The sequence below is a fragment of the Heloderma suspectum genome, chromosome 4, assembly GCF_057233095.1.
Source record: "Heloderma suspectum isolate Gila_16-S chromosome 4, 16-S_ref, whole genome shotgun sequence".
NCBI lineage: Eukaryota > Metazoa > Chordata > Lepidosauria > Squamata > Helodermatidae > Heloderma > Heloderma suspectum.
Genome location: NC_139461.1, coordinates 140,969,659 through 140,982,792, shown reverse-complemented (window position 1 = coordinate 140,982,792; position 13,134 = coordinate 140,969,659). Strand labels below are relative to the sequence as shown.

General features: G+C 41.1%; 1 protein-coding gene across 2 annotated transcripts in view; it reads left to right on the top strand.

The window, feature by feature from the left end:
* Positions 1-13,134, top strand: part of NSUN2 (NOP2/Sun RNA methyltransferase 2) — a 53,492-nt gene that overhangs the window by 25,737 nt on the left and 14,621 nt on the right. For both annotated transcript variants that reach the window (XM_084850673.1, XM_084850674.1), the window contains exons 10-13: positions 607-680; positions 1,772-1,902; positions 6,487-6,583; positions 12,118-12,275. In XM_084850673.1, coding sequence (XP_084706799.1) covers positions 607-680; positions 1,772-1,902; positions 6,487-6,583; positions 12,118-12,275 — 460 coding nt within the window. The remainder of the gene's footprint in view (positions 1-606; positions 681-1,771; positions 1,903-6,486; positions 6,584-12,117; positions 12,276-13,134) is intronic.

Below are 13,134 nucleotides of genomic sequence, written 5' to 3'. Positions count from 1 at the left end.
AGATGTTCACAGTTGTTTGATCTTCTCCAGAGATTTCCAGTCTTCTCAGCTCTTGGAAGCACTCATTCTTCTTTGAAAGTGCACATGCTTTGTCAATACCACTTGTGAATTTCTGGAGCACTCCTGAAAGTATTTCTCCTGCCTCCCCCTTGATAAGTGATAAGTGGGGAGCCCACTTATCACAATCAAAGTCTGCTGTCCCCCTTTAATTCTCACTCAGATTGTGATGCAGTTTGTGTGCAGGGGTGGGGGAGAGTAAAGGAAAAAAAGACTGGCTGGCTCAAATGGGAGAGAAATTATGGTAGGAGGATGTTCTTTTCGGTTGCAATTTGAGTACTGGCATTTAAATAGTAATTGCAGTTTGATGGTGTGTGTGTGTGTGTGTGTGTGTATAGAAGTGAAGTTTTTAAAAACCTGTCTTTTAAACATGTGCGTGTTTAAGCAGCCCCTGTAAGTTCTACACATGTAATGCTGTTTCTTAGCCACTTTGCTTTAGATATTTCCTCAGAGTGTTTCAAAGCTAGTGTTTCCAGATTGCTTAGAACTGTATAACCTTCCCAAACATTCTTCCTTATGACAATCTTAATTTTTTCCTTTCCCTCAAAGGTGCGTTAGAACTTGCTGATGTCTCTTCTGAGTTGCCAGGTCTGAAGAGGATGCCTGGGGTTACACAGTGGAAGGTAGAAATGCATATTAAATATAATTGTATCCATAGTTTAGCCATGAGGAAAAATGGGAATTCTACTGGTTCCAGAATTTAAGATGATTCATGTGATCATTCATGTGTATGAACATATGAAGCTGCCTTACACCAGGTCAGACCGTTTAGTCCCTCTAGCCCAAACTATTGTGTACTCTGATGAGCAGCTCAACAAGGTGTCAAATAGAGATCTTTCCCACCCATGCTACCTGAGATCTTCTTTAACTAGAGCTGCCAGGGATTGTACCTCCTACCTTCTGCATGCAAACCATATGCTCCTGCACTGACTTATGGGTCCTTTCCTCAAGTCAAGCTTGCACAGCTTGTGACACACTGACTGCAGCCTACTAGCCACATATGGTGGCCCACCAAGGATTCAAGGGACATCCTGCTTTTTGCTTCTTCTTTGGGACTGCAAACTGGGGAGAGGAATGTGAAGCACATAGCAAGCCATAACAGTGGGCTATGTTTGACTTGATGAGTCACAAGTTTTGCAGGGCTGTCCAAAGCTGTGGTCTCCCACGGATTGCAGTGAGACAGCACTGTGAACTCATGATTTCAGAACTTGGAGTGGCATGTTTATTGCACCCTTGCATATGTAGTGAGCACTCTTAACTCTGCCCTTGGCGTTCTCTTTGGATTAGGGGTGAGGATTGTTGGCAGGCACATGCATTCTCCAGTGATTCTGGAGTGGGGCAGTCTTTACTTTGAGAAGTACCTCCTCTTGATTGACAGACAAACTATGAGTTAATTGTGGGTTAAGCAACCCACAGTTAACCTGTGATTAGTTCTTAGGTTAACTGTGGGTTGTTTAACCCATGATTGGTCCGTAGTGTCTGGGTTCGCACATCACGGAATAACCTTTGTTCAGGTCCATTAGAGCTTGCATATTCAAAATGGCGGCAGCACATAACCCCAGGAAATAGTTAATTAATTAACCAACCAACCCACAATTTGCCACTATTACGTGTGAACTGGATCTGCAACTCATGAGGGGAAGGGAACAGGTAGCTGCTTTGTTACACGAGTCAGCAGTGGCCGTTTGAAATGTGTTTGCATTTTCCCACCTAGGTAATGACAAAAGATGGTCAGTGGTTTGAAGACTGGAAAAATGTGCCTTCCAACAGACAAACTCAAATCCGGCCCACCATGTTCCCCTTAAAAGATGAAGAGAAACTTAAAGCATTAAATTTGGAGCGCTGGTATGTATTGTTGCTGCAGTTGAAGGTTTGAGTGCTCAGCATACCTTAATAGTATCTAGTTGGTGGCGTCGGAGTTTTTCTCTACCAGAGCCATTTGTTGGAGTACTTCGTCTGATGGTCTTAAAATTGTAGGCTGTTCTTGAGTTCAGGTTCATCTAAACATTGTCAAACTATGTGCCAAACTGCAGTAAGCCCACTTTCTGGGGGCCTGCAAAAATAGTCCAAAATACAGCTCAAAACTAGGATTTGAAGTCATGCCTGTAATGATAGTTTGAAGTTCTGCAATGTCAGAAAAACTCCCCCTGCACCCCCCCCACCAGTAAGCATGTGTGCATGCATGTGTCTCTCAAGAGGTGTGTTGGGGATTGCTTGTTAAGTACATATGCACAAAAATTAAATTAACATTTTTAAAGCAACCCCCCCTTTATTATTACCATCGCTACTACCTTTCCTTTGGCCAGTGAGCTCAAGGTGGTTCAGAATTTTTTTAAAAATAGCTTATAATTTAATAGGCATGATGCAAAGGGAACAGGAAGAGAGTGGGAAGAGGCAAGTAAGGAAATTCATGTACCATGGTGTAAGGTCCCAGGCCTGAACCAAGCTATTAGTAGTTTTAGAGGCACTTAGATGCTTGCTGACTTTGGTCAGTTGGCAGGCTGTTTTCCCTAACAGGCCTCTTGATTTACCAGGATGAGTCAAAGGGCTGATAGCAGTGGTCTCAAGTGCATCCCATACTAATGAGTAGAGTGCTTTATCAAGATGTGCCTGGGAAGCAAAGGTTGTTTGTCTTAAAGCTGCAGGTGGCTTTGCTGAGAACGAAGCATGGCTAGTCTATGCTGGGAATGAACGCTAGGGGGTGCTTGCTGCTGTCATGCTGCCTCACTGTTAACATGTATGCTATAAAACCCATGTTACCCCATGGGTCTGGGTTCAGAGAAGCTGTCTGATCCAACCATTGGGTACGCCTGTGTGCTGATTGTACACAATAAAGTATCTCCATGTAAGTAAACCTGGATCTGATTTATCACTATCTTGGCACCTCTAACCTAAGAGTTCAAAGCCCACGGCCGGGGCAATGCACATGGCCACTGTATAAGACTGTTCTGGTAGGGAAGGAGGTACATGGCAGTTATTTCCAGCCAAGCCAATGGAGGGGACCTTGCTTTTTCATCTCTCTGATGCAGCCAGGTCGAATGGAAGAATTTCCTCTTCCTGATAGAGGAGACGAGTGAGAAAAGAGATATTCAGAACAATCTGAAAGGTCTTTTTGGACAAATAATTGGAGACCTCCTTGGGAAAGTTGGCCTCTTCAATAAAATGCTAACTGTTGCTCTGGTTCTTAATGTCTTTTCAGTAATTGAGCACGGGATCCAACATGAAGTTGGATAACATGTGGATTGAACAAACCAATTAGAGTTTTTAAAAAGTATAAATTATGCAATAACAACAAAAGTGATGCTGACATACTTGATTTGGTTCTAAAGCCATTAACTTTAAATAGCTAGCATGCTAAAAATTATTCTGAATTTATTTCCAGGCATATCTTGCTACTGAATGAGCTGGTTTGTATGTAATCTTAACTTAGCATTACAAGAATGAGCCCCCAGAAGCCATGGACTCATGCATGCTCCTCTTTCCTCCTCCACTGCACTCAGGAGAATGAGTTTGGAAATTTTTGCTTCTGTTTTTGATTAACAAGAGCTTGTCTTGTGCTGTTGCACTCATGTCCTTCTTGTGGGTTTTCTGCCGACAGCTGGTCGGCCACTATGTGAACAGAATGCTGGACTAGATGGACCTTTGGTCTGATCCAGCAGGGCTCTTCTTAGGTTCTTATGTCTTGTTCTCTGAGCCTGACCAACTGTGCTTTATCGTAACTATATGTTCTTTTGGCAACAAACTGATTTATGAAGCTGGCTTCTTTGAACAAACCATAGTTAAAATTAACCTCAGTTTAGGGTTCAGCCAGTTAATCTAAAGCAGAAACTTCCAATCTCCTTGTGGCCATGCTGCAGTGAAGGAATAGGGAATATGCAAGCCAGAGGCTTGCTGCAGCTCACGTTTTAACGTTATGAATGAACTTTCTCAGTGCAGGAGAACTATATTTCCATCCTGGTGTAAATGCTCTGTGTGACATATGCTGTTATATTAATGTATGTGTTGTCATTGTTAAACGTGACCCAGGTAAGATAGGGTTAATAGAGTGTTAGGGAGCGGGTGAAAGGTGGCAGGGGCTTGTGCCTGCGTGCGTGTGTGAAGATTCTGAGGTAATAAAACGAATGAACTGACAGAAGTCAGATAGGGCCTTAGGGATTCAGGAAAATACATCTCGTGAGTGGGGTTTGGGGTATAGGATTTAGAAGGGGTAAAATAGTTGGTAGGTTAGGACTAAGTACAGTTTGATTAATGGTAATAATCTTGTTTTAAATTTTTATTTGTTTTATTTTTAACTACAAAATCCCACATGTTGGTTTGTCTTTCTGTTCTACTATTATAAAAACATGTTTCCTTGTTGCTTCTCCTGTATTGGGTAGAGGGAACCAATTAGGCATATTGGGTGTCTCTTTAACCTGGGGGCAGGGGGTGGGGGGCGTTTCCACCAGCGATTTACTCCGAGTCAGCTGTGTGTTGAGGTCGTTAGGGATAGATGACTTCCAACAGCCACCCCGAAGCTAATCATGGAAAAACTGGATTTCCTGAGTCTGGTTAAAGTCCAGTTATTTTCCTCAAGTCTGGTTCTCCCCAGTATAGTTGCTGTGTGCCCCAACCCCCTCACTGACCTTGGGTACGCTAGCCCTGCCCAGGGGTGCGCCTTTCACCATGACCCCGGCCAAGGGGTGTTTCCTTCCATTGTGCTGAATGAGGCTTGCCCTCTCAGTGACCACAGAAATTACTGAGAAGCCACTCAGCTGACACGGCACATATTAAAGCCCATTTCTTAAGTGTGATTAAGCATGATCTCAAGGCTCTGATTCATTGCCGTAGGAAATAACTCCTTCATGGCTTCCTTAGAGAGATCCTGTGCATTAAAATGAGGGCTGGTTTCCTCTTTCCCACAACAAAGCCATTAGTGTCTCCTCAGAAGTAACTCCCATTATGTTGAATGAAGCTTGCCTTTGCCCACATCAGAACATACAGAGATTCCCCCTCAATTGAAAGTCACATTTTAAAGCCCAATTCCTTAAGTGCGATTAAGTGGGATCTGGAGGGTCCAATTCAGTGTCTTAGGAAGTAACTACTTCACAGCTAAGTTATAGATATCCTGTGGGTTACAACGGGGGCTAGTTTCTGTCTTTGTATTTACTGCTCTCTTTCCCACAACAGACCCATTGCTGTCTCCTCAGAAGTAACTCCCATTGTGGTCAATGAGGTCCTGTGGGTTAAAATGGGGGCTGGTTTTTGTCTTTGTGTCCCCCCCCCCGCCTTCTTTCCCAGCACAAACATCTGTGTGTCTGTTGTTGTTCCGTTGTTCAGTCGTGTCCGACTCTTCATGACCCCATGGACCATAGCACGCCAGGCCTTCCTGTCCTGCGCTCTCTCCCGGAGCGTGCTCAAGTCCATATTCATTGCATCAGTGATGCTATCTAGCCATCTCATCCTCTGCCGTCCCCTTCTCCTTTTGCCTTCAATCTTTCCCAGCATCAGGGTCTTTTTCAGTGGGTTTTCTCTTCGCATTAGGTGGCCAAAATATTTCAGCTTCAGCTTCAGTATCTGTCCTTCCAATGAGCACTCAGGGTTGATTTCCTTTAGGATTGACTGATTTGACCTCCTTGCAGTCCAGGGCACTCGTAAGAGTCTTCTCCAGCACCACAGTTCGAAAGCATCAATTCTTTGGCGCTCAGCCTTCCTTATAGTCCAGCTCTCACAGCCATACGTTACTACTGGGAAAACCGTAGCTTTGATTAGACGGACCTTTGTCGGCAAGAATAATCTGTGTGTCTACTCGGAAATAACTCGCATTGTGCCCAATGAGGCTTGCTCCTGAAATGCAGGTGCATCACAGCAAAGCTGATTCCTTAAAAAAAACACCCAGTACTCCTCCATTAGCTTCTCCTACCATTGTTGTGGAAACACAGCCCTAGAGAGTAAAAAGGGCGGAAGCTGTGAGTATCAGTGAGGACAACTGACTCAGCGGAGGCAGACATCTTGAGAGGGTTTTCTTCTCAGTTTCATCAGGGAGAAGCTGGAGAAGGTAGAACCCAGGCAGGAGCGCCACACTGTGCAGTCTTCTTGGATGGGCATAAGTTGGGATTTTATGTAGTTACATAGTCATGTTATGTTAGACAAGGTTACATAATCACCCTGGTCTTTGCTTAGTTTTATTATATATTCCTTAATCTAAAGCAGCCAAATACTGTGAAATGTTTTCATAGTTCTGAGTTCTTTAATTCTATTTTTGATAGTTCAGACACATTCATAATAGAAAACCAGACCATTTAGATTTCATTTGGAAATGGTTTGAGTGGTGTTGTTTTTTAAATTTGCATCAGAACATTTCACCATTAACCATAAATGGATTTAGATTTTTTTTTCTGGTAATACCACAGAAATATGCATACTTATGCAATATGTTTGTTATTTATCTAGCCTTAGAATTTTGCCACATCATCAGAATACTGGAGGTTTCTTTGTAGCTGTATTAATTAAAAAATCTCCCATGCCATGGAATAAACGTCAACCCAAGGTAATGTTTGCTTTGTGTAAGTACATTCTTGAAACCATTTCTCAACATGTGATGAGGCCAGGATCCAAAGATCTCTAGAACTAATTCTATATGCCCAAGGGGTCCTTGGGCCTGTGTGGCTCAAACAGCAGTCCTTGCCCATGCCACAGTGGCAAACTGCTTTCTGAACTAGTTGGCAGGGGGGATTTATAAGTACAATTTATGGGAAGTGGGTATCTACTGAAAAACATTAAAATCCCATTCAGCAGCCCAAGTCCATGAGCCTCCTTAAAGTAACTCTTTGGAATCTGGCCATTATATTATTATGAAATAGTTTATTATTTTTCAGAGTCTGCAGACTACTATGTCTTAGATCGTGTAACATATCAATTCAGCTCCAGAAATGTACATTTTAAAAATGCATATATAGGCATATTTGAGGTGGTTAGTGAATGTAAGGGATGCGATGTATGTACAAATGGAAGGTAAAGTGCCGCAAAATGTCACCTGCTTTTCTTAGGTATGGCTGTGTCCACGCTAGCTCTCTTCTCTGAAATTGCTGTCCTTTGTTCACTCATTTATTATGAAGAATCCAGACAGTGCTGCTCCCAAACTGTTGCATTTCATTGGAGCAAAATCAGGAATGTCCTTTGGCACTTAAAATAATTAATTTTGGAATAAGCTTTTGTAGACTAGAGTCCATTTCATCAGTTTTGGGTATAAACGTGAGATGAGAGGGAAATGAAATATAAAAGGCAGAGATGGTGACAATCCAATTACAGCTTGAATATATGCAAAAATAAGCACAGTGAGCCTTAACAACATCAGTGATAGGCGACAACACCATCAGCTCACTGTACTTATTTTTGCATACATTCAAGCTTGAATTGCATTGCATTTCCCTCTGACCTCACTGCTTACAATCTCCCCCTTCCCCTAACAGCCATGTGTGTGTATGTACACCTGCAACTAAGGATGACTCTTCATGCATCTCGTGAAGTGGACTCTAGTCCATTAAAGCTTATGCCATAATAAATTCCTTCAGATGTTATAAGACTATTTTAATTGCATTCCATTACGTTCTGAGTGGCCCTCTCATTTTATTTTAAGACCTGGTTTGTGGTGTTTTTTCTTACTTTCAACACAATTTTAACACAAAATTGTGCCAGCCTGTCCAGTATAGACAGGCAGAGCAGTACTGAGGCATCTGATGGGAGGAGTGGTTTGTGATACCCATCATTTTCTGGTTGCTGTGTTATTACATTTGGGGGGTGCAGGGAGAGAGATACACGTGAACTCCCTCACATGCAAAGCAGCAGCAGCATCTAGATTCTCCATAATAGCTGAAAGCTGAGTGAACAGAGTAGCAATTTCAGACTGAAAAGCTAGCATGAAAGCAACGATACACAACCAAAGCAGATTCTGTGAAGTGCTATGTTTCTTGGGTGTTAAGGAGCGGGGGAAAGCCAGGGATACAAAGCCTTCTTAGTTGAACAGAAGCAGGATAGTGATCTCAAAATGGCAGAACAAGTACAATTTTTGCTGGCTTCTGTTTTGAACGGTTGCCCTCTAGCATTATGGACACTGATAGGTCTTTCTCATGGTACAAACTCTTTCTGACAGGTTTTACGAATAGTTCTAGAAAGTACTATGAATAAAAGTGTAAGAAAATATAACGAAAAAATGTGTTCAGTTCAGAATATGCATAAGAATTCATTTTAGGTCAGCTTTTTACTAGTGGCACAACCCACCAAAGTTAAGCACTTTCAGGCCCACATATTTAAGGAGGTGAAATATAATGCTTAACTGTGGCTGGATCGTGACCTGGGTGTTTAGATGTTAAGCCTAAAAAGATTTCGATTTTAGTTTTTATATCTTCTGTACCGTATAATGCATATTTCACCATTTTAGAACATGCATTCATGTGATGTTTGAGAGATTTGAAATGTACATAAATCCTTGCTAGATAACAACAGTATATATGCAACGTTTTTGGATGCCTCCATTTGTTTAATTTAGGGGATTAAATCCAAATTAAATCCTACTTAAAGTAGGCCCATTGAAATGAAGGGGACTTAAGCTAGTATTGAATATGTTTACATCCCATTCATTTCAATGGGTCTTCTCCAAGTACGATTTATGTTGGATTTTACCCATGGTAGTTCCTGTGAAGTTATATGTTGAGAAAATATAGTGTAGAATGTAATAGCAAAAAATAAACTACCAGAGAGTGCTTCTTCTACAGATTTGGCCTTTGCTCAGTGTTATGGAACTATAGTTTGATAGTTCGATAACACTGAGCTATAGTTACAGTATTTAGGAACCATAGTTCCAGTATTTAGGAAGCCTTTGGCTGCCAATTAACTACTTGTAGCTGATGAATACATTTCAAATAGAGGGTACACCAGAAAAGGTTTTGGGTGAGCTCAGTCTTTGGTTTTGTACTAACAAGGAAAATTAATAAGGGAAACATCTTTTGATCCATTTTTCATTTTTATTTAAAAAATCCTTAATATCACATTACAATATAATTTGCATAAAATAAAATGAAAACATTTCTTGTTATAAAGGAGAGCATTGCTAAAGATTTTAAGATCTTAATAGCTTAACAGGAGATAGTATTTCTTAAATGTTTCTTGTTCGTAGACTTCTAGCCCTGACAGATGAGAGCTCTCCTTTAAGCTAACTATTATGTTTTCTGTTCAGGTTTGAATAGACTATTCAACTGTCAGCTACAGAGGCATGGTGAGCTTCTAGTAAGAAGCTGCCTCATTCAGCACATTCTTATATCTTTTTGTGTAGAAGTTACTGCTTAGCTAATAGCTACTGTCCCATAAATTAGGGATCATAGTCTTAATTATCTCATCATTACTAAACATTCCTAAAAAATTAAAACATACCCCCACCCCAAGGCTTAAACATACACCTTTCAGGCTAGATAAGATCAAGTCTAAATCATGCATTTGAGAAGATAATGTCAGATTCAGCCCCCTTGAAAACCCCCACAGATCAAGACAAGGTTTAAATAAACAACTAACTATGTTTTATTGTAGCAGGTCAGCTATACAGCCAGAGCTCATGGCACAGTTCTTCACAGAGTTTATAGTCCCAATAAAACAGTTCTTAAGCAAGAGCAATAATGGTCAAGAGGAAGTTCCAAGGCAAATTGTTCTCACAGAATCGAACGCAGACTTCTAGGACCAGTGATTTACATCGCAAGTCACAAGAACTGAAGGTTCAGGATCAGTCGGGATAGGGAAGTTTTCTAATGAAGACATTGTTCTCAGCAGAGGCTCTGTGGCTTTTAAACAGAGGTGGGGCTCTTACTGTTCATTGTCAGTCCACCTATCCCTACAGGAATATCTCATCTGTGGGCATGAACTCTGCCTCATGGGGTGTCTCTGCTCTGCCCTCTTTTGTTGATGTCTTAATTTTGGAGACAGCCCCTCACCCCCTTCCTCATCTGAGTCTACTGCCTGCACGGTTCCCACAAGAAAACTCTCAGGTTATTGCAAATCTGGGGCCTCTCTCAAGGCTGTCTGTACTTGTGGCTGATAAGGAGTATCAGCCAACTCTGCTGGGAACAGAGGCAGAAATGATCTCCCAGCTTCCTGACACTTCACATCTTGAGCAGGTTCTAAATCATCCTTATCCACCTCTGAATTTAATTCTTGCTCTAAGGTCACAGGGCCAACATAACTCCTTACTTGAAATTTGCTAATTAATTCTAGACTTACCATTTTTCTAGACATCTATATGTTGCACTTTTGATGTGTTACCTTGCACACTATTTTTATTCATTGATCGATAAGGAATACTTTAAGTACATCTTGACAATGAACAATAGAGTCTCACACCTATTTATTACTCAAATAACCCTTTGACCAGAGCAATTTGGCTTTAACTCAGCATTTTGTCTCTGGAAAGTCCAGGTTATTTTCCAGGTTATTTTGGCAATTATTTTTATGCCAGTTACTCGGAATTCATTGTGAACCTGCTTATGTCTTCCCTTTAATACAATTACTACTTATTTATATTTTCAAATTAATAAACATTTTCTGTAGATTTTCACTTGGCATTGCATAACAAGTTATCCTTTATTGTTTTGAGGGAGGTGCGTAAACAGTTTCTCAATAGACTGTTCTGCAGTTTCAGTAAAGCAAAATAAGCTATTTTTAAACATTCCTGATGCTTCATTTATGGTGGAATGCTGAGTTTAGGCTGCCGTCCGTCCCTCTTTAACCTGCATTTTCAGAAAAGAAAGCCAATTGATAATTTAGAATTCTTTCTTATTAATGCCCCTAATAAGAACATTTAATTTTATCATAGACAAATTAGTAGAGAATTAAAGTCTCTTAAAGCTAAATACAACAACCAGTTATTTAAAAATGGATTGGCCACTTTTTCAGAGATCAGAGTGGTGTGTGATAGAAACATTTGGTTGTGTCGTACCTTAAAGTCTAATTTAAGTGCTTTTCATGTATGTCATCGGACTATTTGAAGAAAGACAGCTTTGAAAACATTCAAATGTTTTTTATTGCCTTTCTAGAAAAGTAAATTGAACTAGCTTGCCATAATTGCCCTTCAAGGAAATATTTCTGCTAACATCATGTTTAAGGGAGCAGACCTATCCAGATAGACAGCCACCTCCAAACTCGGAGGCGACCGCCTAATCAAAGCAGGGCAGGAGAAGCATGGAGGGCATCATTCCCTCCACGCTTCTCTTGCCCTGCTTTTTCAGCTAGACAGCTGATTGCAGCTGTGTAGCCGTGGGAAGACGGAACGGGGAAGGAGGCTGCTGTATGCCACATAGGATGTGTCATACAGGCAGTTCCGCCCTCCCCGCCCTGGAATGACCCCAGCCACGCCCCTTTTCAGCCATTCCGTGCTCCTCTTGCGAGTGCAGAGGACGGGGCTGTTCCATGCTGCCTCCAAGGCAGTGCAGAAGTGGGGGATGTCAGTTCCTGGAAAACAACATATCCTTTGGCCATCTAAGCCACTGTCTAGCGGCCATAGGATTGCTCCCTAATTTCTGTTTGAATTCTTTAAAAGGAAGTAGAATTTAAATAATGGTGAGGGAAAATAATGTATGTCAAAGATTTGCAAACTGTTGTCTGTGAGTTCCATTCAGGTGGTCTGTGGAAAGACTGTGAACTGTTGAGAATGTCTGTATCCGCACTTGATTTTCCCCGGACAGCAGAAATCAAGATTATCAAATAGCTTAACAATGCCCTGGCCTAGCACTCACGACTTTATAACACAGTACAGTCTACTCATTTTTCCTAAAAATTATCAGTTGAAAGGGCCCTTCTCAGCATAGGGTCTGTGATATTCCAGAAATGACACTGGTTCTGATGATGGTGCTGTTGATGAAGAAATGAATTGTATATATGTTTTAATGTATAGAACAAAATCAGTTAATTCAGTGGTCCACAAAGACCCTCAGCAAATTTCAAGAGAACTGTGAAAAAAATGTTTGAGGACCACTGCTGTATGTCATAACAATTAGATATGTTTTTCACACATTGCAACTTGGTCCTTCTATTTTGGTATAGTTCCAGCACAAGCTGCCACAGAAGACAGAATATGTATCGCCTGTAGCTGCAGAACAGGGTTCTTCAGAAACTGTTGATGGCCTTGTGGCCTTAGAAGCAAAAGATGGAGACTCCTTGGTAACAGAGAATGCTGAATACAAGAAGGATGGAGTTTGTGGGTAAAAAATTGAAAATCAAGGCTGCCATTCTTAAAAGCAGTGAAGCCACTGGTCTATTTTAATGCTTGTACTGATCCTTCCAGTATGTACTCACAGTAGGAAAGCTGAGAGACCTCATATTGTCTTTTCCCATCAGAGGTCTGAGATCATGCTGCCCTTCATAGGTTGGAAGGAGTTCTCAATTCAGCACTTTTTGGAAACAGGGTGGGTCTTCTGATAAAAAGCAAAATCCTTTTTCTCTCAGAGCAAGTTAATACATGCAGCAGGTCTGACGTTTGACACTGAAATAGCAAAATCTATACAAAGAAAACACAATTTTTGCAACAGGAATATTTAGGCAAACCAGACAATTGGTAAACTATTTGCAGGCTTAATTTTGCTTAGAAATGCTGCACAAATTTCTTCCCACATTGTCTTAAAATGCTAGGACTAAAAGAGACCCAAAAACGTTTAGTGTAGCCTCCTTCCGTAAATAATATTTTCCAAACAAATGAATGTTGCATCTCCAATCCATCCTCAGATTTACCCACATCATTTGTTTTGTCATTTGCATATTCCCAAGAGTGTTGGTACAATTCAGGAAACGTTTAACATACTCAGGAGAAACTTTAAACAAAAGCACAGATCTGGTGGTGTGTGTCTAGATCAGGGGTGTTGAACCTCTTTCTGCCTGAAGTCCAAATGTCATTTTGGAGAAGATCCCAGAGGTCACATTCCAGTGATAGGTTGGACCAAAGACAAAATGGGTGTGGCCAAATTACCAGTATATTTTAGCTTAAAGCACTTATTGCCCGTACTTAGGAGAGGCATTTCAAACTTTTAGAATAGGGGACAAACTGCAGAAAATCTGGGAAAGCAC